Raw genomic sequence first — 27,087 nt, 5'->3', positions numbered from 1 at the left:
AGCTGATAGTGAGATGATTATCCTGAAATCCCAAACTGAATGGCTATGTAACTGGAGTGTACAACTGCTATGCTTGTGTGCTGTGCTGGGGTTGGTGACAAGAGCATGTACTTTGTTCATGCCTTCAGAAGTCACTTGCAGAGTTAGGGAATGACTGTGTCATAACTCTTTATTTGAAACTCTAGTTTCTAGTGTTTCTAGTTGCCACTTTCTTCCTTCCAAGCCCAGAAAGCATCTTCAATGGTGTGTCTGTGTGTATGTATGCGTGTCTATAAATATGTGTGTTTGTATGTGGGTGAGTGTGTTTGTATGTATGTTTGTTTGTGTGCATGTGTGAGTGTATGTGGGTGAGTGTGTACATTATTGTACATTGTATAAAGATCATCCTCGTATTATTCAAATGCTGATTTCTGTGCCCACATATCTGGTTGCAATCCTTATTCTGAGAATCTGTCTCAATGTTGTGTAAATATTACTCCCCAATTATTCTCTAATTTGTCAGAAAAGAAGCCAATCAGTCAATGACTAAGAAGCACAGAGAATAGAGCTAGGTTTCCCACCCAGCCAGGGGTTGGGTAGGGAGAGAGAGGAAGTGGGATTCAGCAAGAAGAAAGTCCAGGAGACATCAGAAGAAAACAGCCAGAGCAGAAAAAGCTATAAAATGCAAGTATCTCTGGGATTTTAGATGGAAGGTAGCTAGGTTAGTTTAGAGGATGAGAAGGGATTAAAACTGATCAGTTGTTGTGCCTTGAAGATGTTAAATAAATAAACTAGTCCTATCACAATTGTTTGCGATCTAGCTGTGTGAAGAGAGACATGCAACATTTATAAATTTGCACTAGCACGTGTGCATGTGTGTGCTCCTGCCTGAATGAATATTCTATGTAGCTTTGTCTCCCTCTTCCTTCTTTCAAACCCAGTTAGCTATCAATCTGCTACTACTGCACACCACTCAAGAGAGTCACGTGTCTGAGGGTATTGGAGACTTCGGTCTGTGACCAGTTGACTGATGTCAATTGATGCTCTGGACCTGTGGTTGGGCAGCTACATCACAGTTGAAATTCATGGCAATAGCATTTACCTTTTAGGCAGGACATGAGGAAAGGAAGAAGAAGAATCTAAGGTCCCACTTTCTTCCTAGACTCCAATTAACGACCACCTCTCCAAGCCACCCTGACTACAGAACAAGCTTTTAACCAGGGATTGTACAAACATATTTCATATCCAAACTATAGGAAATTGTGGCCATTGTTTTAGATGTAAGTTCACTTCTCCTTTGCTGCAGGTGGATATCCCCATTGCCCCCTGGGCTCATTATCAGGGCCTGAGGACCAAGCAGAACCATAGGCTAAGATAAGTTAAGAAAGTCTCTTGAAAGTCCCAGTTTACAGCTTGAGAAGACGCAGTTTTTGACGTGAAATGCACTCAGTACCTTATTCCCTACAGACAGGAAAATGAGGACCGCATGCTAAAATGGGTTAGACACTAGGCTTCAGAGCTCCCATTGGTTGTAATCAGTCTCCCTTCCTAAGCGTTCATTTGAGTAACAGCATTATGGCCGACATCATAAGGGATCATCTTTAGCAACCTCACTTTGCAGAGAGAGGACGAAGTCCAGGACCCAGGATTATATACTCACTCGAGCTCTAGATGCATAGAGAAAGATCAGGGTGCTGACTTAGAGCGCTCCACCCATAGAATCACTTGGAATTGTTCTTGGGAAATAGAAACAACAGTTTAAAAGCTTTTACTCTCTTCATCCAGGCAACAAGGAAAAAAAACCCTGCTGAAATTATCATCTGAAGAATAGATCACTAAAATGGCATGTGATTCGGGCCACTCAGGCATACTAACTAATTAAGACAATTTCCCAGCATCAAATATTAGCAATTACCAGAAAACTTTTCAAAATATGCCATAAATGATGTCGTATCAGACCTATTGCATCTACAATGGTAGGGCACCAACATAAGGCTAGCTATGAGGGTTATAGTAGAGCTCTCCAGGGTTGGGGGCTGACAATGGAGCCACGGGTAAGAATCTAAAAACTGAGGGCAGACAGGGTTACCACTGGATGATGGGACCTGGAGAAGCTGCTTTAGAAAGGCTACACTCAAGCTTGCTCTTGAGTAAGATAGGCCTGAACTAGAGCTTAAGATGCTCCCCGGCAGAGCTCCTGGTCCAGAAACTGTGTTTGCTAGCAAGGCTAAAGAAACGCCACTGGTGTCTTCTTCCCCAAGCTCTTCTTTCCCCTGAGCATATAATGATGCTGATGGCTCCTCCCCCACTATCCTAAATGGAGCAGGTGAGGCAGTATTTAAAGCACTTATGGCCCTTGGAGCAAGGTGTCTGCATGCTCAGCAGTCTTGACTCCAGCTGACCTGCCTCTGCACTGCAGCATCAGCCCACAGCTATCCGATCGGGGTGTGTGAGGATGATGTAGGTGATAGTTTCCCCTAGCATAATAAGGAATTGGCCCCAGGCGCCTAATCACTCAGAGGAGTGGGAAGGAGGGAAATAATTGTAAAGAGATCTTTCAAATGTCACCTCTCCCTTGGCTTTTCACCACACAGTTCAGCTGCCTATGTCAGCAGCCTGATCTGCCCAAGTCAGACGCAGCTGGCCAGACACCCAGCAAGTGGCGAAGAGCTTAAGACGACTCCAGTGAGAGAGGAGTCTTGCTATGTCTCCCACCCAACAAGGGAATAGACAGACAGAGAAACAGTGCTACCCAGCACTCCCCTTCTGGTATCCCCAAGGCACCTTTCTGCAGCTGGCAGTGGTATCAAGACTGTTCAGTATTTACACTGAGCTTGTCCTGAAAATTCCCTAATGCTCCTATGACTGCTCTCAATTAACCTTCCCCCATAGGTTGGAAACTCCAATCTCATTCTGGCTAAACACTAAGTCACAAAGAGGCAGGCAAAACTGCCAATTGGTAGGCCTTAGCCACTCAATGGCTTCCTATCTTGCTCACTTGCTAACTAATATGTTGCTATTAGTAAATGACACATTGTATTAGTTAGGATTCTCTAAAGGAACAGAATTAAATATATATTTGTGTCTGTGAGAGAGTGTGTGTGTGAATAATATAATATTTTATACACATATTTTATCCTATATTTATTTTATACATTATATAACATATTACAGATTGATAATTATGTAATATATCTATATATTATGATTACATATTATATTAAAGAATTTATTAAGTCAGCTTCTGTTAAAACAGTAATAACAGCTGAATTACACTGGAAGGCTCAAAATCCCATCATTACTCAGTGTTTGAGTCTGGAGGCCTCATCTGTTGGAGCAGTCCTGCAGTGACTGTCTCTGACTGGGAAGGGTGACAATCCTGTGGTAGCTCCATCCACAAGGCTAGGTACCACAACAGGCCCAAAAGGTTCCTAGAGAGCTATTACTGATCTTTGATCTGCCTGGAAGCCTGGAAACACTGGCTCTTGTATCGAGAAAAAAAAATCCTTGGTGGGATCAGTGAAGCCAAGTGAGTAAAAGGTAAGCAAACTTTCTCCTATCATGTCCATGTTATCTGGACTGCTGTCAGGAGGGGTCCTTATGTTGGGGTTGCATCTTCCAACACCTATTAAGACAGTCAAGACCCTTCCTCATGTGGGGTTCTCTAATCCTATGATTGTAATTTGTGGCCAGTTAACATTAAACTAAACATAATACCCATTAAGACATCTATCCAATGACCATTTTCTAAGCACACACAGTCTCCCGGTGCCTGCTCTTGGAAGCTGCTTGAACCTCCCTCTCACACACATTCACTCCTCAGGAGAACACTATCCAACCTTGCTGGCCAACTGGGAAACAGAAAGAGCAGTGAGGCAAATGCAGGCAAGCTCTTAAATTCAGATTTCTAGAAAAATAAAGGTTTGCCTATGAATTCACACCGTCAAATGTCAAATGCATACCTGTGGTCATTCATCCAGCTCTGCCCTGGGCACTGAGCAGGAACTATGCTTCTGAAATGCACTTTTTTTTTTAGAGCTCGACAGCCCTACCAAGGCTCCTGCCAGGTCACCGAGGAGAGTCTTGGTCTGAGCTTGTGGCTTAAGTCATGTCATGTCAGATTGAGAGGAGAAGCTGTCAGGTTTTCAGAATTTTATTTCTCTATCCAAATCCTAGCCAGCAGAGCAGTGACCTGGAGAAAGTGGGCCAGCTTGGGAGGATGAAGCCTCCCTTCTGTACCTGGTTCTTTCAGGAGCTACTGTGTGAACCTGACCAAATCAGTCCACTTTTAAGCCCTGTTTCTCTCACTTAAAAAGGAAGCCCCAGTATTAAATGCTTAAAAGATGGCTATGGATGGAGCCTGGGCTTTAAACACTTTAGCTGTTAGACAGCAGGGATTTGGTGACTTGTGGCCAGGCACTACTAACCTGAGGCCTGCACGACACTCACTTGGTGCTTGTTCTGACCTGCTGACCAGCTCACCAACACACTCTTCTAGATCCAATGAATTTGTGCACTCATCTCCCAGGCCGCTTTCAGAATTGCTGTTCCCCAAACTTATCTCCATATATGAATTTCTACTCTCTCTCTCTCTCTCTCTCTCTCTCTCTCTCTCTCTCTCTCTCACACACACACACACACACACACACACACACACACTAATCTCATCACATATCCAACTGACCACTCAACATGTATAAAAGGCATATCAAGTACAACACATCCAAAATAAACTCCCTAGGACCTCCACACTAGAACCAAATGTCCCAAATCCTGTTACCCACCTATTTCCATTTCAGCCATCTAAGTGGCTCTGCCTGCCCATTTCCTTACCCATCACTCTATATCAAATGCCTATTTGTTTGGTAGATGTCCTCCTAGGTGTTCTCCTAGATAATACCCCCACATAGCCAGAACACTCCTGTGGATAAATGAAATAACATTACTTGTTTACTGTCTGCAAGAGTTCCTCATCTATTCCAGAGCAAAAACTAACTCCTTATAGAGGATACTTGTCAGCTCGCCATCCCTTCAACAGATACCTGAGATGCAATCAACCTATGGAGGAAAAGTTTACTGTGACTTGTGGTTTCAAGGGCTTCAGTCCATGGTCAGCTGTCCCTATTGCTTTGACCGTGTGGCTGCACAGTACATCATGGAAGGAGCCAATGAGAGGGGAAACCTGTTGACTTCATGGCAGGAAAGCCAAAGAGAATGACCGGTATGTCACAACCTTCTTTGAAATCACACACCCCCAAAGACCTAAATTTTCCCATAGCATGAACCTTAGGTTCCATGGCCTCCAAGTAACACCGAGCTGTGGACCAAGTCCCTCAGCCTCTGGGAGACATTTATCCAAACCACAGAAGTAAAACAACATGACTCATGTAACCAAGTCCCTATTATTTATCTCTCAATATCTCCTTCTGCCCTTCCCATGTGCTTGCTCTGTTTGAATCATGACATATTTCACGCTCCTTGACTAGGCCACACCAATTACACTCATGTTTCTGTACTGGTCAGTGCATCTGCCTGGAATGTTCTCTACACACGTTTCTTCCTTCAAGACTGCTTGGTTTTGATCTTCAAAATGAAACCTGTCAGATTGGCCTGACTTCTTTGACCAGTACTGAAAGGCCCCATATCTTAATATATTTTCCTCTTGCCTATATTATTCTCAGCATTATAAAATACTATGTAATGCATGCTCATTGAGTTTATTACTTATTATAGTATTTCCTCTACGAGTGAACAAGCTTCCGAGGGACAGGAAACTGTTTTTTTTGTCACTATAGATCTCAAAGTTCTTCAAGGGTGATTGATACAAGCTTGGATCCTTACAGATGATTAAATGAAGTTAAAGACAAATGGTGATATGTAATAAAAAATGGGAGAAAAACAAATTGCTAATTTTACCCCTCATAGACACTGAACATGCAGTACTTTTGATGGACTGAAATGTATTGTTGAGGTTCTCTGTACTGACAGTAAACAATACATCAGTGGATAGCAAACTGAATACCCTATGATTCAACTTACTTCCAGCACCATTAGCCTAGAGATAGTAACAAATCCCACAAGACTCAGAAAAGTCCCATAGGTCTGAAGTTAATTGCAAGCCCCAGGTCATGGCCTAGGATTCTGACTGACCAGCAGTAAAACATGGCTCTCTGGACTCTTTCTGTCAGTTCAATTAACTGCTGAGTGTAGTTTCCAGAACTCAGGGGAATACTTTAACTGGGGTAGTTCACCTATTGTAAGAGATATTGAAAAAGGTAGAGACACCCAAAGGAAGGGTATGCTCAAGGCAAAGTGTGTTGGAAGGTGTGTGTTCTGTCTTCCCATGTCTTCTCTGCCTCCCCTCCAGAAACCTCTCCTTGCTTACCATGCTCAAGCTTTCTGACCCTGTCCTTTGGGACTTGTTTGTAGTCAAAACTGATCAATTCGCTGGCCATCAGGAATCGTGATGGTCAACGTTCAAGGGAACTCCCTTCCCCCGGAGGTCAGAGTGTTAGAGATAAAAGTTCCATTCATCTAATCGCATAGTTGGTTCCCCTGGCAACCAGCTCTTATCTTGAGCGCAGCCAAGATCCCACCACGAATCACCTCATTAGAACAAAGGATGCTGCTATCACCCAGGAAATGCCAGGAGATTTAGGAGCTCAATGCACTACACTTCTATAACTCAGGAAATCCCAGAGTTCTCAGGAGTTCCATGCCAGGAATCATGGCAAGGACCAAGTATTAGAACTAAAGATTCTTCTAGGACCCCCATCTACAAAGGTATAAGAAGTTCTGTCTAATAAATGCAAGGCAAAGAGCAGTATATGTATCTTGTAAGTTCACAATATTGTACTAGATAAGTGTGTTTTCAAGAACTAAATAAGCAATTAAATATGCATTTATCCTGAAATTCGAGCATGTTGTCCAATTAAAACTAATCCTTAAAGACATAAAAAAAAGAATTAAATTTTATTAGTCCTGTTGTCTGGAATTCATAAACATACAATTCTATAAAAGCAAAGCTCCTTGACAGAAGATCTGAGCAGAAGTATACCAAGTATCTGAAGCCCAATAATTTTTTAAGTGATGTTACCCCCTTTGACTCTATTCACAATGTGGACTTTTAGTAAATTGCAAAGCCATTGAAAGTTTAGATTTTCCAAGTACCATCCATCATTTTTTCTGGCATTTAAATTGCACAAACCAAATTCCCAATGGTTGAGAGCACTGCCGTGTGGACTGTGAAACCCTGCCCTCCCCTCGACACTGTGCCTTGAGAAACAGCCTGGGTCCTCCATCCTTCCTTCCTTCCACATTTCACTCTTACCTCCCTTCCCCCAGCCTTATCCCAAAAAGAGAAACATGGGTCAATTGGTTTTCAGTGGGCTCCCCGACACGGTACTCTTTAGTAAACCCTTAAAACCCAGCTCTAGAGACCCTGTCTTGGAGACCCCCTGAGTAAGCCTAGAAGAGTTGTTTCTCCTTTCTTCATAGTCTTAAGACTGCTTATGCAAGAGAAGGAAGACCACACCCTGGGTTATTAACGTGCTTACAGGACTGGCTTTCCATTGAAGGTCCTACAAGATGGCTTCTCCTAGTCATCTCACTGTTCTAAATTTCCAAGGCTGGGCAGACAGTAAATTCGTAGTCCATTCATGTCCCATTATGACCTTGTGAAATGAGTCACTGTCTATGTTGTTGCCCAAGGAAGGAGCTTTTACCTAAACCAAATGTGACATTTATAATGGTTCATAAAAAGACTCTAATCAGTGAGCTACATCATAGAGATTACTGGTTTAGCTTTTTAAGTTATTGTTGTTAAGAACACAGCAGCAAAGAAATAAGGCTAGCAGTCAGCTGAACATAAGACAAAATGTAATTCAGAATTCCAAAGGGCCCATTCTCATTCACCAATCCCGAATTCCTACTGGCTCACCATGCTGCATCTCACCTGCATCTGCTACCTTAGCCTCACCTAGAGTGCCTGACATCACCTCTTGCCAAAATTACACAAGAACATAGGAGATAATATCACAGCCAGCCAACACCATTTTCTTTCATTAAAAACAAGCCAAAGACATCAAAAAGCAGGAGGGGTTTTTGCCTTCTGCAGTCCTTAGGCCCATTCCATTCTCAAGTCTTGGTTATAGGAAGGAGACTCTTCCAATAGGCTCATTACTTAGTTGATTTAAAATTTCGACTATCATAACTGAGCATAGATCTCTATAGCTATGTACCCACACCTTTCCAGTTTTTAGAGTCTACTCTTCAGTTTGAGTCTAGATACCTGACAATTGGAACCTTGCTGGCTGTCAGTTTCACTCCTGACAGCCCTCAAGCTATTAGAGCAGAGCCAGAATCTGCCTGAAGGACAGTTGCTGGAACGGGTTGGCTCTTGATGACCCCACATGCAATGAGAATGCCAGCCTAGTGGAAAAACTCTCATGTTATAATAGGGTAAGGCCCTCTACATGCTTTACCCCAGATACGCTAACACAGAGAAAAGCCCTACTATTCTGCCTACTGGCATCGTGAAGTATGTTCTCATTTCTGTACAACAGAATTCAACAGAGAATATCTGGAAAGGTGAAGAATTCAATGATCTGGGTTCTGGATGAAATGATTCTCCTGTGAAACAAATGCGAGACTTGAAGCTTCTTGGACTCCACACATGTCACAAGTTTAAGTTTGATGATACCCTAAAAGAAGTCTGCCTTTGACTGGCTGGGAGAAGACACCTCACATCAGTTAGAAGGGTTGCTAAGATACCATGCTCTCTGGTTAAAATCAGAGCTTCAGCTCTCAGCAGAGTGATTTTGTCCCCCAGGGGACATTTGGCTATCTATGTCTAGAGACATTCTTGCCTGTCACAGTTCAAGAGGTGCTACTGGCATCTGGTGGGTAGAGGCCAAGGTTGCTGCAAAACATACTACAACCCACAGAGAGTCGTACCAACAAACAAGGATCCTGTGTAAGGAGGCAAGAGTGCAAGGCAAAAGAACCATAGCACAGGGATGTTAGGAGAATAAAGTGCAAGGCACAAAACTATAGCAACTAGAGCAGAGTGTTTCTAAAGGACAGACCCAGCTTTGCAAACCTGATAATAAACAGGCTCCAGAAAATAGGTAAGGTGTGGGTTACATTTCCACATAAACTTACAATGCATCAAGGGGGACAGGATCTGCCTTTATGATCAGTTCAGAGCAAAGCATCTACTCAAGAAATCTTGAAACATATTAAAAGCATTCCTAATTTAATCAATGTGAGTGAGTGCAGGACTTCCATGGCTCAACTTTGCAGTGTGGGTGGCAGAGAAGGTTGACATATGGAGTACAACGTTGGCTAACACGCCTACTTATCTTGGCCAGCCCAGAAACACTATGTCAATCTGGGTCCTCTGAGAACCAGACATCAAGACAGGTTTGGATGTGCAAGACATTTGTGAGGGGAAGAAACTGTGAAAGAAAAGTGAAGGAACCAGGAGGGCCAGCAGACGGCTGTGCTGGCTTGGTCTCTGGTGAAGGTGAGGAGAAGGCTGGCGGGAAGGTGGGTGGGAGGAAGCAGACAAAACAGTGAGGTTTTGAGAGAAGCTTAACGGGCTGTCTTAGGTGACTTCAAGTCAAAACCAACCCTCAGAGAAGACCGAATCCCTGTGAGGACCTAACATATCTCTACCACCCTCAACCATGGCTGGGAACAGTGGAAAGGAAATAGCCTTGGAGACTAAGGCTCTAGACTGCTGCCTGTGGTTCTTGGTCATCCATGCCTTGGAGAGCCAGGGAACAGAGAGGCATTCTTCTGACTGACCCAGTTCTAGAGCTGGACTTGAGGTAACTCAGAATCAAACTATGCTCAGGAAAGACAACCTTCTCCATCTTTTCCTGTCTCCACTCTTTTCTGTGTGTTTCCATCAGTTTGTTTTTAAATAGTTTTTTAAATAGTAGCTCCTTCAATGAATTCTAATTCTGAGGCAGGGGAAATGATTCAGTGGGAAACTCTTATGCACAATTTGGACAACCTGAGTGTGAGTACCTAGAAAACGTGTCAAAAGCCAAGCTTGACAGTGCCTCCATGAGATCCCAGAGATGGAGACGGGAGAATCCCAAGGGCTTGCTGGGTGACAAGTCTAGTCAAATTTGTGGGTTTCAGGTTCAGTAAGAGACTCTGCCTCAGAAACATGACAAAAACAAACACAAGCAAACAGAACAAAGAGAGAGATAAAAATGACCCCCCCCCCATGAACCTCTGTCTTCCTCATGTGTACTCACAGGTGCACATATCTTCATTTATATGTGCATGACCTCGCACGCATGCGCGCGCGCATGCACACACACACACACACACACACACACACACGTGCACTAACTCAGCCATCCTCATATATACACACAGACCACTAACCTACTTTATCACAGAAATACCCATATGCAAACCATCTACCAAGCCACACATACTTGCTTATATGTACACACACACACACACACACACACACACACACACACACACCCATCCATCCCTATTCTTACTATCCACTCAGTCAACCACTTCACCCCATATACTCATATGTACATGCCGCCCTCCTAGCCATACAAAAATATCCTACCACACACCCATACACATATACATGCACACATTTATATACTTTACCCAGATACACATTCCATATGCTTAGACATGTATGCAATCCACATTTAAATACACCTACATGTTTTGACTCTACCCAGCAACATATACGTACCACCTACCCATGAATAGGCACAGACTCCATGCTCCCACATGCCAGTATATATCTAAATGTCACATATGCTACACCCCCACAAAACACACATATCATCCCTAATCTCCTTTTCTTCTTCAAGTGAAGTTGTCATAGGCCAAAGGGTTAACAGTGGCTTAAATCCGACTGTGTCCCTCTGGGACCGAGTATAGAGATGGATCTCTGGCCACAAACCACTCTGTGTATGGGGACACTATGGTTGCTGTGGCAGACCCCATTTTGTAGCAGCTGCACTGTTTTTCGACAATACTATCTTTGTAGTAAGAATGGGTGACCATCGATGAATACAGACCAGCTTCCAGAATGATATTTCAGTCATCAAAATAAGCATTGAGGGAAAACAAATGTCAAATAGTCTTTGTAAGAATTAGAAGCTAAGCACAGGGACCATTTATTTCAACTGCTGATGATTCTGCATCTCTAGTCTTTACTCTCTTTCCCTCAGACCTGGCTGGCTTTCAGGATCAGTTAGCCTGGACATACTGAACCCTGTCTTCCTGGTATGGGTTGGAAATAACCTTTTGTCTTGTCCAAAAGTCATGCTGAGGTGAAGTTAGAATTGCTTTCTTTTAAAATTTATTAGGGGTGTGTGTGTGTGTGTGTGTGTTTGTGTGTGTGTGTGTGTGTGTGTGTGTGTGTGTGTGTGTGTGGTTGCTATTTGGCATGTGTATTTGGTGAGTGGGAGGAGCTAATGTGTGTGGGTAGGAATGGGAAGAGATGATGTGTGCTTATGTTGTAGGGGGAGTCTACCTGGGTAGTTTGAGCATGAGTCAGAGGTGCTAGTATGTTTCTAAATGGGCAATGTGTGTAAATGTGTGTAGATGGTTTTCTGAGCTTTGTGCGCACAGAGGGATGGTGATATGGTTATGTGTGTGTGTGTGTGTGTGTGTGTGTGTGTGTGTGTGTGTGTGTGTGTGTGTGTGTAGAGGCTAGCTCGCTGTACGTGGTTAAGTGAGCTGTATATAAACAGAGGTTTGGGAAAGCTGGGTAGACGATGTGTCCATGAGTGTGAACAAGTGCGTGGTTGGTGGGTGGTGTGTGAACAGTTGTAAAAGGACAGTGGGTGGCGGCATCTGAACTGAACAAGTGTATCAGATGTGTGAATTAGTGGGTAATAGGTGCATAGGTATGTGGACACAGATGGGTGGGGTGGCGAATACAGGCGGGAAGACCTCGAGCGAAGGCTTGCACAGGGATATAATCCTGAAACGGATTTCAATGGGAGTCCACCACTGCACCTCAAGATAGCTGGGCAGTTATACATAGATTTCTGGTGCTATTAAGGTTCTACTCTGGGTGGTTGATTCCTCAGTCCCATTTCAGCCCTTCCTGCTTGGTAGCCTTGAATTTTCCTAGGACAGGTTAAGCAAACTTAATCCCCAAACCCAAAATCTGGAATGCTCCAAATTCCAAAACTCTTGAATACCAACATGGCACTTCAAGGGGCATCCCACACCTGACCTCATATGATAGGCCTCAGTCAAAATTCAGGTGTACTCAAAATACTGAATGTGGGAAACAAACCATTCATGTTTAGGGTTTTTATTTCTACCTTGATGATTCCATAACATGTATGCAAATATTCCAAAATCAAAAATAAAATCAAAATCTGAAACCTGTTGGGTCCTAAGCAAGGCTTTTGGATAAAAAGTCCTGAACTAGTCTTTGGCTCTGAGACATTAGTCATTCCTGCTGTCTAAGCCTCTGGCTTCATAGGAACTCTTCAGACCACCACTGCGTGTTCAAAAGAGTCTGTGTGGAATCTGAAGAAAGTAATCAAGATATTTCTTATGGATTAATTTATTTGAACACTATAAAACCCAACACAGGCCTTAATGAGAGGTCTACTGCTGGAGAAATGCACCCTGGACCAGCACCTAGGAATACCAACAGAAGGACAGGATGACGAAAAGTGCTTTCTCTGTACTGGAAATATTAGTCACGGTCCCTCTCTTCCTACTTCTCACCACTCCATCCCCAAACCAGCCAGAAGAATTGAAAATAAAGAGAAATAAAACATATAGTATGATTTTATGGGGGACAGAGGAGGTTAGAACATGCTGCCTTTGATTTTTTTCAACTTTTTCTATTCTGAACTCTTCTCCATTGCTTCTGCACTTGAACTAAGACATAAGACAGAACTATGTTACTGTAGTTCTCTTGCCTTCCCAGGCACATAGACTTTAGTGGTTCTTCTAGAGGACTAATAGGGTGTCAGCTATTTCTCTGGAACTCTAATCCGCAAGCAGAGGTATCTTCCAAAACACCTGACCTCAATCAACCATGCTCAACTATGTCTGATGGGGTTCTAGAAGCATCCAACATTTTGATAAGGCTTGGCCACTTACATAGCTTGTGACATATGAAGATGGGGGCTGCATTCTGGAGACTGAGCAGTTCAAAATGAGACTAGAAAGCATAGCTCATAGTAGTTACTCTCCCAGAAAAGCTAGGAATTACACTGTAATTCCAAAGAGGAGCTATAACAAGTGCACATCTAATCCTAGGCAAGACCAGGTTAAGTGTGTGGTTAAGGTACATGAGATACTCTCTTCTCCAGCTCTCAAGACTATAGCAAAGGGATACAGAATACTGCTGCCCATCAGACAGTGTTATGACATATAGAATCGCTTAGTGCTGTACACCAGGGCCCTTTTCAGAACTGTGGATCATCCAAGACTACTAACCAACATGTTGGATTTAGGGCAGGGTTCAAGGCAGATACACAGCCTCATAAGCTATCCCATTTCTGTTCTTTACATGAATGATTCTCATTATGGACTCAAGCAATTCATAGGATAGAAGTGGTCATGAGGACCTGAGATTCTGTATCATTTCCTGTGGGCTTGAACAAAGAAGTATCCAATCTCTGGGATTCACCAATCAGCTTGTATAAGGTGGAAGGATCAGGACACTCTGCAGCTTACGAGCAGGACAGCCAAAATGTTTCAAACTTTTCAAAAGACTCCTCTACCTCCATAGATTCATCCTTGGAATTATGCTTTCAGTGAGGTAAAATTTACACAGTCACGGCGCAGATCTAGCTTGACATAAGTCTATAAGTCAGAGTCCTCTCCTACTCATGCCAGGCCTCTTTCATCACAACACAAATGGCAAAGTCCCCATTCTCTGGCAAGGTCCAAGTAATTCAGCTGAGAAAACAGAAAATACTTTACAGTGGTCTCCATGGGAACAGAAGCAAACCAAACCCATTTCAGGCCTGCAGAAGAGACACCAAGAGCTCCTTCCACCGTGCAGCCTGCTCCAGAATCAGAGTATGTGCCACTTTGGGGTTCCAATCACACTCACCACAGCCAGAGAAAATCATCGAGAGAGAGGATTCCAAGACTATCTTGGGAATTGACTTATTCAAAATAACTAAGACCTGACCACCAGTAACTTCAGAGAGCTGGGGATTTTCTAGGTACCACTGAGATCACTTCCTTATTCTGTGCAGAGTAATCATCTTAAAGAAGTCAAAGCACTTATCTAAGGTGACTGACTTTAGGAGTAATAAAGCCAAAGGCATGGCAGGACTCACTGCACCAGCATTCCCATGAGATGGCCACAGACTTCTAATCATCTGCTTTAAATACAGATTATTTAAGTGAGAACAGGAAACAAACAGTTGTCTGGATCACCACAAGCAATGGCTACATCCTTCAGATATCATGAGTTTAAGCTGACATCAGTTGGAAGAAGTGCCCATGATCTTCTAAGACTCCACGGTCCCATCAGGAAAAGATGGGTGCAGAATCTCAATAACTCAATAGTAGTTTCCATCATCCCTTCCCGTCTGGACTTCACCCAAAGAGGCAACCATCCCAGTGCCAAGTAAGACTGGGAACCATCCTCTCCATGGGATAAAGCCAGGGGACTCCTAAGGAAACTCCAGTTTCTCTTGGAGCCTGCAAGCTGATGGGCTATTTCCATCTGCCATGTTCTCTCTTCCAGCATTCCTCCCTCTCATTGAAGAATACAGGAAATCCCTTGGCACTGGTCTATTCAGAAGAACCAAGTTGGCTTGTTCAGATTAGCCTCAGGCTTCCTTAAGCCTGTCATTGTAGAGAAGGGAATGCCCCTAGGTGTTTTGCCTTACCAGTGCTGTGTCTCATCTTACCATCTGATCCTTTCTGGCATGCATCTGAATTTGAACTCTTGTTTCTCATTCTGAATTTATCTACAACTCCTTGCAGCTACTGTGCCCATTTCCACTTTGCTGATTTGAAGCAGAGGTGTTGAAAGGGAAGAAGACTGGCCATTTTGCTTGTTTAATTATAGAACTGGTATGATGCACATGCATATGATGTGTAAGTCTACCATGAACCATTAGCATAGAGGTTACAAGATTCTTGGTATGGATTTTTCTCTTGGTTCAGTACAGTTTTGAGGCCAAAAACATAATTTTAAAAGAGTTGTTTTGCTGGCGGTGATGATAAAAGCCAGCACCTGTCATGGTGTGAAGACCAAACAGGTTGATGTGAATCCCATCAGCTTGACACAAATCTGACACTTTTTTCATTATACTGCCCTAAGCATAGCCTTCCTTATACCAAGGAGCCATGTATTTCTAGAAGTCTCCAAGTTTACTTGCAAGGGTCATTGTTCTACAAGGGACCAGGCTTCTGTTTTGCTTCTTGCCCCCAGACCCTAATCCTTGAGTTTTTCCCACTGCCTTACCTTGTCCCTCACTGTTTCTTCTGTGCACTAAAGTGAACAAACACTTTAGGGAATAAAATGCTAAAGTGAATAAACAGCACGGAATAGAAGAGTACCCAAGGTTAAGGGGCCATCTCTCAATGCAGTATCCATTTAAAATGTAAGTATTCCCTCTTCACTATCAGAGAGGAATGACTCCAGACAGACTATAGCACCTGTCACCCAGAGGAGCTTCTAACTATGTGACTTTACAGAAGAATCTTAGACCCCCTTCACCTCAGTGCTGGGATAAACTAGACAGTGTTCGAAGTCCCTTTCCAAGCACCTAAACGTGTTTTCAGGAGACCATGGATACAAATCTCTGCTCAGAAGATCCCTGATAATGAGTTGCCTTGTAGGAGGTTACACATACTCTAGTGCCATCATAATTATGTCATGTGGTTGAATTAAAGTGTCCATAGTCACTCAAGGATCCAATCAAAGCTCCTCTAACCACAGCCTAGATTCTTCCAGGGGGAAAAATAAGGTAGAATACAACAGATAAGACAACTAGAACTCTGTCATCTCTTAAATATAGTTAGAAGTTCAGGGACACACTAGGCTTGGTGTCAAGGGCTGAAATTGCTTTGCTTCCAGGAAGGGTGGAATTCCAAAAAGCCACCTATTCCTCTTTTATGGTGAGACTATATATCAACTGAGAGAGGACTCATGGCAAGGCACTAGCAGTGGAACTTACAGGTCACAAGGACTGTCCTGCTATGTTTCTGTTATTAGAATCAGACTCCATGATCTCTGTAACTCACCCACAATATTCCTTTAAAGACTGGCAGGTTCATTCATGCCTCTCTTTTCTGATCACCTCTCCCAGAGGTCTAAGTCATGGCCACTGAGATGTGTCAGTGGCCTCCCAAATGCAATGTACATCCTTAATCCATTCTTCAAGCTGCAAGAATAGAAGTCAAGGATACAAACCATGGTCCACACCCATTGCATGAGTTATACCAATCATGGATCATCACTTCCAGAATTACAACTGAAATGGCCCTCAGAAACTATGTTTCTTTTCTGACACTTGCACAACAGGCTGGAAGCTTAATCTTGGGCCACACATTTTTCCTCTCTGCTCTACTCAGGTAGGAGAGTAAGCCCTTAGGTTTCTTGCTGAGCTCATGTAGGGAACAAAAGACTAAACAAGCCAGTTTATGTTTTGGAAAAATGTGGTGCTGGTAGAGATAACCAGCATTGGCAGAGATGGCTAAGGTTGGAAAACTGTGAGAGCAGGAGGTGGGCTATATGTCAGCAACAAAACGGCTGACATTGGTTGTCCAGGGAACCCCAAAGTCAACAGTGGTGTAATCTGTTACATAACCATTTCAGGCTGGGTGCCACCTTTTTGTGGGTTTTATATAAGCATGGCTCTAAGTTCTGAAGTTTTAAGCTTGGCCTTTGTCTCTGTCTTCCCCAGCCTTTCTGAGTAGCTCTGGATGTGTATTTCGTTGCACTCAATGTGCCAGTCTCCCTGGACCTATGCCAACCTGTGTGTCAGTGTATGCCTGCCTCAAGGTCTATGCTCTGATGAATAAAGTATGTCTTTTCTTGCCTCAACTCAAAATATCTTTAACTCCTTGGCCTCCCTTGGCCCTCCTCCTCCCCTGGTATCAATCCCTGAACCTCACAGTTACCCTGTGTGTCCGAGCTATACTCCCTGTCTTGATTACCACTGTTCTATTGCTATGAAGAGACACTGTGACTAAGGCAATGTATAGGACAAAGTATTTACCTGGGATTTGCTTACAGTTTCACATGGTTAGTCCATGATCATCATGGCAGGAACCATGGCAGGCAGGTACTGGAGCGGTAGCTGAAAGCTGGCATCTGATCTACACTACACAGCAGAAAGAGAGCAAGACTGGGCCTGGCATGGGTTTTTGAAACCTCTAAGCCCACCCCCAGGAATACACCTCCTCCAATGAGCCACAATTCATAATCTTTCTTAAGCAATCTACCACTTACGATACAAACATTCAAATATGAGCCGATGGGGTCCATTCTCATTCAAACCAACACATTGTCCCTTCCCTTCCCTGGGCCTTAAAACATCTCTTATAACTTCTTTTCAGGTCTTTACTCAGTTGTCACTGGCACAGAGCTTGGTGGCAACATCAGCCCTCCTTACAGGCAATCATGGAAGTGTATCCCCATCCTTATCCTGCCTGAGTTGTGATTTCCCAATCATATAGGTGTTGGCTTGATGCACGTGGGTCTCTTGCTCCGTGCATACTAGCAAAGCACAGTAGCTGCTTAGCTGCAAACCCGGACCAACCATAACTATTTTAGTTATTTCCTCAGTAAATAATATATCTGAGAAGTACATGTGCTTAACACTGTGAAACATTCATAGATAGGCCAGGCAAGACCTCTGTGATCCCAAGCCCAAGAACCATGATGTAACGGCCCTGGTGAACAGACTACACTATAAAACTGACTAGGTATAAAAACAATAGAACCTTATAATTCTTTTGTCTTGCTGAGCCCAGTTTTACCTTTCCCATAAGAATGACAACATGTTTATGTCCCTTGGTCATGTTTATGTCCCTTGGTCATGTTTAATTCCCACCCTGCATGCCATCTGCATTTTCTTAGCCATAGTGCAGCAGTTTACTTGTTGTAAATAACAAAAATCCCTTCTTGTATTATTACAATCCTCAGTTTCTGGCACAGGGGCATGACTGTAAATTTCAAACAACTGAGGTTCCTCAAACAGACAGTCTGATTAAATGTGCTGAGTCACCTCAGTTTGTATTAGGCCAATAGCAAGTTTAGGGCCACATCCATGTATACAGAATGTCACATACTCTCAGGCATGTACCCTGCCTTAGTTACTCTGTGGTACTCTTGCTTCCTTTGGGCACCATTTATTCTACCTGTTTCATATTGTGTCATTAGATAAGAGAGAAAGAAGGAAGAGGGAGGATAAAGAAAGAGATCCTTAACTCTAATGTCTTTCTTCTTGTTTCTTCCTTGAGCACATCTAACTTAAAAATGTGCAATCAACGCACCCCCCCCCAACAACCACCAACCATCAAACCTGCCTCTCAGGGGCCTAGCATTTATATACTATCAGAAAAATTCCCAGAATTCCAAAGATCACACGGTTGCAGAAACTATCTGGAGCTACCCAAACCCTACTTCTGCTAAAGCAAGAGGCAAACCATGGTCAGCTGCTGTGGAGGAACCCCATATCCCCACAGCTGGAATTAAAACAAAAATTATATTCTTATATAATTGCTGTGTCTTTTACGGAAACCAACATTTCAGAATTCTCACTACACAGGTGTGTCTGTTGAGATGTTACTTTCACAGCTCTCCAGTTCCAGCACTGAGCTGTGATCTTGTCTGGTTGGTAGATCACAGCTAGTGTTGACTCGTGTTCATAAACCCTTGAGTGAATACTAATATCTAAGCATTTTCTAGACATTTCCATTTCTCACTGGCAAAGCAGTTCCCAAGCCTCGTGCCCACTCTACAAACAAATGAGCTGCTGGCCAGTACAACCCAGGAACCCAGACATTTTTGAGAATTCAGAAAGCATGATCAAAAGGACATGCAGAGTAAGCTGGCACCTAATACTGGTATGAGTTTGGCTATCGTTTCTTTCCTACTCTGTTTCCTCACCCACTCATTCACTCACTCAACAAATACTCTGTGCTCTTAACCTCGGCCACTGTGTTAGGGAATGAGAATGTGCTGGAGAGGAGAATGGTGTAGCTTTATGGGCCACAGTAGGTGGAAGGAAAAATAAAATCAAGGCATAAACTCATGGTGTTGGAAGAGAAGCCTGGCGCTGAGAACTTGCATAATAAATAAGGCCTAGCTACCTTAGAGCATCGAGAAGGTTGTTTTGAGAAAGTAATACTTTTGCTAAGCTCCAAAAGAAGAAAAAAGATGGTTCATGGGAAATAGATAGATAGATAGATAGATAGATAGATAGATAGATAGATAGATCAGAATTTTTATGCTTGAGTAAAAAGCCTATGAGGAATTCTTTTATGGGGGATTAAATTGACCAAAGGGACCAAAGCCCACGGAAGAGCTAGAGAGGAAGGAAGAGTGAGTAAAAAAGGAAACGAAGTGCTGAAAAGTGGGGAGCCCAGCACAGAACATGGCCTTGTGTACTCTGTCCAATTTTGAGGGTTTTGGGTTTTATTTTGTAAACTCTACACAATTGGGAGTCCACACAATCTAGTGATGTCCCGTATCCCTTTGTTAAGCAACAAATAAGAGTAAATGTAAATTTTCCCGGCAAGTCATAAAGCATATAACAATTGCCCTCCTTACTGAGTTCATCAGCAATCTCCCATGCGCAGTAGAACAGCATTATACATTTGCAAAACACACACACACACACACACAGAGAGAGAGAGAGAGAGAGAGAGAGAGAGAGAGAGAGAGAGAAACACAAAGCAAGAGTTCAAGAATAGCCACTCGGACCATTTCCGAGTCTCTGTCCCTTGGAATGACCAATATCCTGGTTTTTCTAGACCTTGGACTTCAGTGCTCAATTCAAATGTCACTTATCATTTCCCAGGAACATACGAGCAGCCATTCCAATCAATGGCCTGTGTCCTGATGCATCGATTCATCTTGGCCTTTCCAGGGGTCTCTCAGCACAGTGTCCCTGCTTGTTAAAGGCAATGTGCTGCCTCATAATGATAATGCCTTGCACTTACCCAGCACATTGCCCAGAGGTGTCTCAAAGCATTCTGCAAACATTTAATTAAGTTAGTTTAGTGGCTGCAGGGGAGTCACAACCTCTGGGCACCAAGAGTTCTGGATAGGAGGGGATCTTGAGAGATAAGTGGAAGTTTTGCCTTTGGAGCCCACTGACTTTGGGATACAGAAGAGAGTGGGTAGCTGTAGAGGGAGTTTCTACAGTGTCAAGCAAAGGCACACATGAATGGCCATGTATGGCACAGACTTCTGCCATGTGCCAATAGGAAGGGCACTGAGGCTGAAGGCTCCGGTGGGTGTTCTCTTAGAGGTGCAAAGCCATTAGACAAGAGGAAGATGGGCTTGCTTTTTGTGATGAGCTGTGGCTGAGACTTTACGAGTAGCTAAACGTGTGTGTGTGTGTGTGTGTGTGTGTGTGTGTGTGTGTGTGTGTGTCTGTGTGTCTGTGTGTCTGTGTGGGTCTGTGTGGGTCTGTGTGGGTCTGTGTGGGTCTGTGTGTGTGTCTGTGTGTGTGTCTGTGTGTGTGTGTCTGTGTGGGTCTGTATGTGTGTCTGTGTGTGTCTGTGTGTGTGTCTGTGTGTGTGGGGGGGTCTGTGTGGGTCTGTGTGTGTGTCTGAGTGTGTGTGTGCGTGTGCGTGTGTGTGTGTGTCTGTGTGTGTGGGTCTGTGTGGGTCTGTGTGTAGGTCTGTGTGTGTGTCTGTGTGTGTGTCTGTGTGTGTGTGTGTGTGTGTCTGTGTGTATGTGTGTGTGTGTATGTGTGTGTGTCTGTCTGTGTGTGTGTGTGTGTGTGTGTACGAATTCAGCCTAAGGAATGACTTTGTGACTGCCAGAGGATGATGAAACTCTACCAGTGGTGTGCATGCCTGCCCACACACGTAATAGGGAAGTAATCACACCTGTGTTTGTCTTCATGTTCACCTCTGGGTGAGAATTTCTTTCTGCTCCATCCTCAGAATTACCTTTATGTGCTTCTGAATGAATGATCATAAATCTGCCTACTGGAACTGTATCTGTTCCTATCATATCACTCCACCTGCGGCAAGGCACAGGAGACGAAGACTTTAGAAATCAGTAGTGCATTCTAAATCTTCGGCTCCTGACTACAGCATAAATGGCGAGAACAGACAACCTCAGGACCTAGAGTTACACTGAGACCATCGTCGGGAGTGGGACAGCAGAACAAAGCCACCCCAAGGTGACACCAGCCTGCTCAGCCTCCATGTCTGGAAGGTTCCATGGACATGCAAAGTGCCAGTATCCACCATCCCTGACAGCTTGGCTTGTCAGCAGCCACAGGCCATCTGTGGACTGACACTTGAGTTCCGTGACAGGAAGAGTGGGTCTGCTTCCATCTGCCCTCTCTCTCCAGCTGCAGGCAGCTGCAGAGGAATGGCAACCATCCACAGACACACAGGCTAGGAGGCTGATGGGCCCCAAGCCAGAGAGCCAAGTTGAGGAAAGTCTAGCCCATAGGCTGAAAAGGGTCATGTGAACATGAAGCTGTGAGCCCGTGCTACAGAAATCCCCACGTGTTCAAAGGCTGCTGAATAAGTCCACATACCTTGCACCGCACTGAAAACATTCCCAAGCAGCCCCTCAGGAACGCAAAGACCGGTCTCCACCACTAGCTTTGCAGAGCAGAAAAACCAAAGTCCACGTCAGTATATGGCTTCAGTGGTGTCAAAAAGAAGGAAAGGGGGAAACAGTTTTCTAGTTTGCTGTACTTGTGGTTTTGAAACTGGGAGATGTCTTAATTCATCAGAACAAATATAAAGTCTCGATGAATAAAGGAATGCATTATTGTATTTCATCACCATGGCGAAGATATAGATGGGTCAGTACAGTTCCATCTTGTCCTCTGTCTTCTTCAACAGTGAGAACCATATTTTCTAGTCACCTACACACGAGCATACTTCTCCCTTTGCAATGTACGTCACTAGTCTGGGATATGTTCTCTCATGATAACAATTCTTAAGCTTTCCCTTGTTAACATCTAACCTAGATTTTTGGTTTTTATTCTGTCCAGTATAGCCATACAGAATCAGAACCCTTTCTACAGACTGGCAAAATGAGACGTGCTGAACAAACTGAATGGATTCCAAAAAGCTCCGAAGCAAAGCCTGTAACTTCTCAGCTCTCAGCATGCACAGAAGCTGGCGTAGAGATCCTTTTAGTGGGAAACTGCCCACTGACATGTTGCCCCATGAAGCTCAGAGGCCAGGCTGAAGCTGTGAGCATAGGGGCTGTCTCCAGTGGCTGATGGGAGATCCAGGCACTCGAGTTGCCAGACCACAAGCACCAGCAGATGTGGGCTACTTAAGGCATCTCCTAAATGTTCCAGGCTTTGGGGCTGTGGCTGAAGGGACCCACACAAGGAAAGCAAGGAGGCAAGCAAGCCTGGAGCAACACACAAGAATCTCAATCCATCTGGGATCACTGATTGATCTCACACTGCCCAGCTCCAGGCAACTAAAACGCCACGTATTGCCTGTCTTCTTCTAAGGGCCTGCTATTGTCACTGGTCAGTGCTGAATGCCAACAGGACATGGTCTGACCTTATTAATATGCCAATCATTTACAGGGTTGAGAGCCACATGATAGCTGGGTGGGAAAGAAGTATTGGCATAAGGGTGATGAAACCTTTCAATAATCAGATGCCTAGTCCTTGGCCCTAACTGTCAGTGGTCCCTGAGGCTTACATTTTCCTTCTTGAATCCTCTAACACAGGGAAACAGACCTCCAGGCTTCTCAACACTGGGAGGAAGTGGGGACAGAGATCCTCAAAATTGGCTAAAAATTCCTCATGCCCTGTCTCAGTCCAAAGACCCAAGATCCTTAATGAAATAAAATATACAAAGGGGAAAGGGGCCTGTAGAAGATGAGGACATCTTAAGCCTCTGGGAATTTTCCAGCCAAGCCCAAGGCTTTCTGACAATCAATGATGGGAAACCTGTTTAAGATGTGACAGGTCACAAACCCAGGTTCAATCTTCACAGCAATTCTCTGCTCAGTACATAGGCGAGAAGACCCCTGAATACCTAGGAGTAAAAAGGACACCCCATAGGAAAGGTCTTCCTAGTAGAAAAGCAGGCTTCCAGCTTAGAAATCCACTCTTTCCCTCAACTACCTAAGACTGTGGAGTCTGCCCCACTCTGTTCCATGGCTATAATGCTAAGACTGGTGGAGGGAAATGTGACTTCACCCAAAGACTGAATTTCAAGGACAGTGACTTAGAACTAGACAGATTGATATGGAAGTCATCAGAGGGACGTAAAGTGCTCAGCATTTATACATATTCTTGTCTAAGATGGCCTTCACATGTTGATCTGAGCTCCTATACCCAGGTGGTTCTGATGCAAATACCCAGCAGCCTTAACTTTGGGTTCCTCTATCATACTTAACTCCCATCAATGCCCAGATTCAAGGTCATAAAGACTCCTGGGACCGATGATATGGCTCAGTGGGAAATCATATGCCTATCAAGGGCCTAGATTTCCCAGTGTGCTTACATGCACACACACACACATACACACACACACACACACACACACACACGCACACACATACACACACACGCACACACATACACACGCACACACACATACACACGTGCGCGCTCACGCATGCATATATGCACACACATACACACATATACATGCACACACATAAGTGCGCACACATACAAATTCTCTTCTCTAAAAGCCTAATGTCTCTTTCTACCTGGGACAACCAACTCAGCCTCATCATTTGGGTCTCAGGACTATGCTTCTTAGCATAACACATCATTAACCACACCCCTTTCTCTGTCCTGTCTTGGATGTGAGCTCAATAGTCTCCCCCTTGCAACTGTCTTCCCACCCTCGAAATTCTGCTTAGGAAAACAATTTATGAACACATCAGTCTCCCCTGGGAAGGACAAGGCAACAACAGCATTAACCTGAAAATGATTCTGAGTTGAAAAGGTGTTTTTGCGAAGAAATGAAAAGCTGCAGACTGAGGTAGCATGGAGGCCTAACCAGGTCAAGGTTTTGTGATCACATTAGCCTGGTTTTACCTGCTGGGAGAGTAAATGGCTAAGGAGCTGGTGTTAACCTCTTGGGAGGGAAGGCAGGATTTGAAACAAAAGAAAAAATTAAAAAGAAGTCCAAAGACACTGAAGTAAGTAAAAGATGTGGGCAATGAGGAGACACAAGCCTTCTGGATGCATCGGGATTCCAGGTTCAGATCCTTGGGTCTTTTTTCCTTCTTTCCACTAACACCAACTTTTCTTCCTCCCTTTTCCGGGTCTCTCGGGTTAGAGCATCTCTCGGAGTAGGTTGTAAAGCCTGCCTACTGGGGTAAAGACAACCCTGTTCAGATGCCTGCTCTCCCAAATAACTGAAGAGCTGGACCATCACACTCATACCCAGGCAGGATTCAGGAACTCCAGTGGAGGCCCCTTTCAAGTCTGAGGTAGGATATTGCTGTAATCTGGGACTGCCTGTTCCCTACAAGCACAATGCTTTAGGGTACTAGGAGATCCTTAGAGGAAAGTTTCAACTCAGTTCCTGGCTGACTTTGGGGTGTACTGTGTCCTTAGGACAGCCATGGGGATGCAGAGACCCTGTGAAGTATGTCCTTAACCCATCCTCCTCATCCATTCTTCAAGAAGGTCCTAACCCAAGCCCTTAGAACCACAGTAGGAGGAGAGATTAGTCCACAAGGAGCTTCCTGAACTCTCAGGAAAGTTTATCATTTTGCAGAGAATCAGAAGCACCCACCTGGCTCCCTCTATCAGGCTCAAGCAGGTACTGAGCACTGGGCTCTGCTTGGGACCTTCCCCACTCCCCTTGCTACACTGGAGACCCTAGAAGAAGAAAAGGGACACCCTCCTGACTTTGAACTTGCCAGACCCAAAAGACATCTGGGAACTTGGCTTAGAACCCATCTCTTCTCAGAAAAGTTCAATTTGAAACTTAATTGAGGGGGCATAAAATTTTCAAATTAATTAAAATGTACTTAATAAAGTGACACAACATTATGCAACGGGTATCTTTTCTTTTAAAGAAAATTTTCAATTCTCTCTCTTTCCTTCCAATAAAGTTCCATTTTTTTTTCTAATTTTCTCTGGTAGCTTAGAAGTACTTTGGAGAATTATGTTCAAAAGAAAGGGGAGAAAACCTGACCAAAGGATTCTGAACATAAAATGAAAAATTGTGTTTTACCTATGAGAGTGAGGAGGGTTAAGAATCTTGGCATTCATTTCTGTACATATGTAAGGGAATTTAGGTCTAAGCTAATGTTTAACAGAAAACATACATCTCCATTTGCAACAGCAAGAGGGGAGGGAGGGAGGGAGGGAGAGAGAGAGAGAGAGAGAGAGAGAGAGAGAGAGAGAGAGAGAGAGAGAGGAGAGAGAGAGGAAGAAATGCCCCTAAAGGGTGAAAGACCCAGAGACCCTTTGATGCTGTCTAAAATGTTGACGAGCCTTCCAGCCCCTTCAGCATTGTGTGAAAGATGCCTGCGAGCACAGTCCTCTGCTTGCCAAGGGCTCCAATGCAATTACCAACCCTATTAAGACGTGCTGGATTCTGCAAGGAGTCTACCAGGCTGACTAGGGAGGGTTGCCGCATCTTACCTGGGTCACTGCAGACTTGGTTTGCCCAAACAAATAAGTGCTATGAGAAAGAGCACTGCATTAACATCTCTTCCCAGGGCAGGGACTCTCACAACCCTGGACTAGGGACTAGATTTCCCAATCTTCCCCGGTGGATCAAATCTATTAGGGGAAATTCACATCTCTGCTGTGATGTGAAGATTAGGAAGGAGAAAGTGGATTTCAAAGGCACAATCTGCCCATTCGATGGAAGGATAAAGAAAGGACAAGAGGTGGTGGAAGGATTGTGTTAAGAAAAAAAAATGCAGTAGGGAAGAATTCGTGAAAGAATGAGAAGGCAAACAGGGAGGTGGGGATCTGGAGTGGGAATAGAGGGGAGGGTTCATTCGGAAGGAAGGAAAAGAGAAGAGAGAGCGTTGGGAAGAGAGAAAAAACATGAAGGGGAAAGAGAAAAAAAAACACAAGAAACAGAGACACAGAGACTACGAGGATTCAAAAAAAAACAGAGACCAGTACTGAGCGGGATGCCAGTTCCTGATGCAGGTCCCAACAGCAGCGCGCAAGAAGATTTTTGCGCCTGGAGTTTAAGCCCCCCTTCTGTCACCCCTGGGACCACAGCTGGTCAATGCCAGTTGTGCCTTTCACAGAACCAGCACCGCCTTGCAGCACTGTGCAGATCTCGAACCCAGCTCCCCGGAAGGGAGTAAATTGCTTGCTGTGGGCATCTGTCTGCCTGAGAGCCAGCTAGCCAGTGAGTGTGTGTGCTTGTTTGCGTGCACGCGGCAAGCCCACCTTCACTCACATGCCTCTTGCACTCCCTCTTTTCCTCCTTGCCTCTCCCTCTTCCCCCTTCCCCTTCTGCCCTAGCAGCCGCACCATCGCCCAGAGAGAAAACATCCTTCTTTGCTGATTACCTGGGATGAAGAGCAGGGCAGTGGTGGCCGAGAAGACGATCCAGTAGGCGGGATGGTACATCTCGAGGCTGTGGTGCGCGGCGGCCCGGCGAGCTCCTGCTGGTGCTGGTGCTGCTGGTGCTGCTGCTGCTGGTGCTGCTGCTGCTACCACCGAGGCTGCTTCCTCTGTGCTGAATTCTGAGCAGGTTTAAATCCAATGTTTGCAAAGGGAGGGAGAGAGCAGAAGAGAGAGAGCGCGCGCGAGATGGGAGCAGGCAGACAGCGTCTCTGATTTTTTCCCCCTTGCACATACACACAACTGGTAAGAATCATCAGCACCAATCTTCACTGGGAGCACAGCAGACCACCTCCAAGCCACACATTGGCTCCACTCTCCTGAGCGACACCGGGAGACTTTCCTGTTGGGAAGGCTCCACTCCAAGGGGAGT

General features: G+C 44.4%; 1 protein-coding gene across 3 annotated transcripts in view; it reads right to left on the bottom strand.

Moving 5' to 3' along the window:
• The window catches only part of Opcml (opioid binding protein/cell adhesion molecule-like), a 1,111,269-nt gene extending 1,084,479 nt beyond the window's left edge, over positions 1 to 26,790 (bottom strand). For all 3 annotated transcript variants that reach the window (XM_063264778.1, XM_063264779.1, XM_063264780.1), the window contains exon 1: positions 26,660 to 26,790. In XM_063264778.1, the coding sequence (XP_063120848.1) occupies positions 26,660 to 26,720 (61 nt within the window). In that variant the 5' untranslated portion in view covers positions 26,721 to 26,790. The remainder of the gene's footprint in view (positions 1 to 26,659) is intronic.
• Positions 26,791 to 27,087: the final 297 nt, after the last annotated feature.

Source organism: Rattus norvegicus, chromosome 8 (genome assembly GCF_036323735.1).
Source record: "Rattus norvegicus strain BN/NHsdMcwi chromosome 8, GRCr8, whole genome shotgun sequence".
NCBI lineage: Eukaryota > Metazoa > Chordata > Mammalia > Rodentia > Muridae > Rattus > Rattus norvegicus.
The sequence above is the reverse complement of the archived record's forward strand: the minus strand, read 5'-3'. Positions and strand labels throughout refer to the sequence as shown.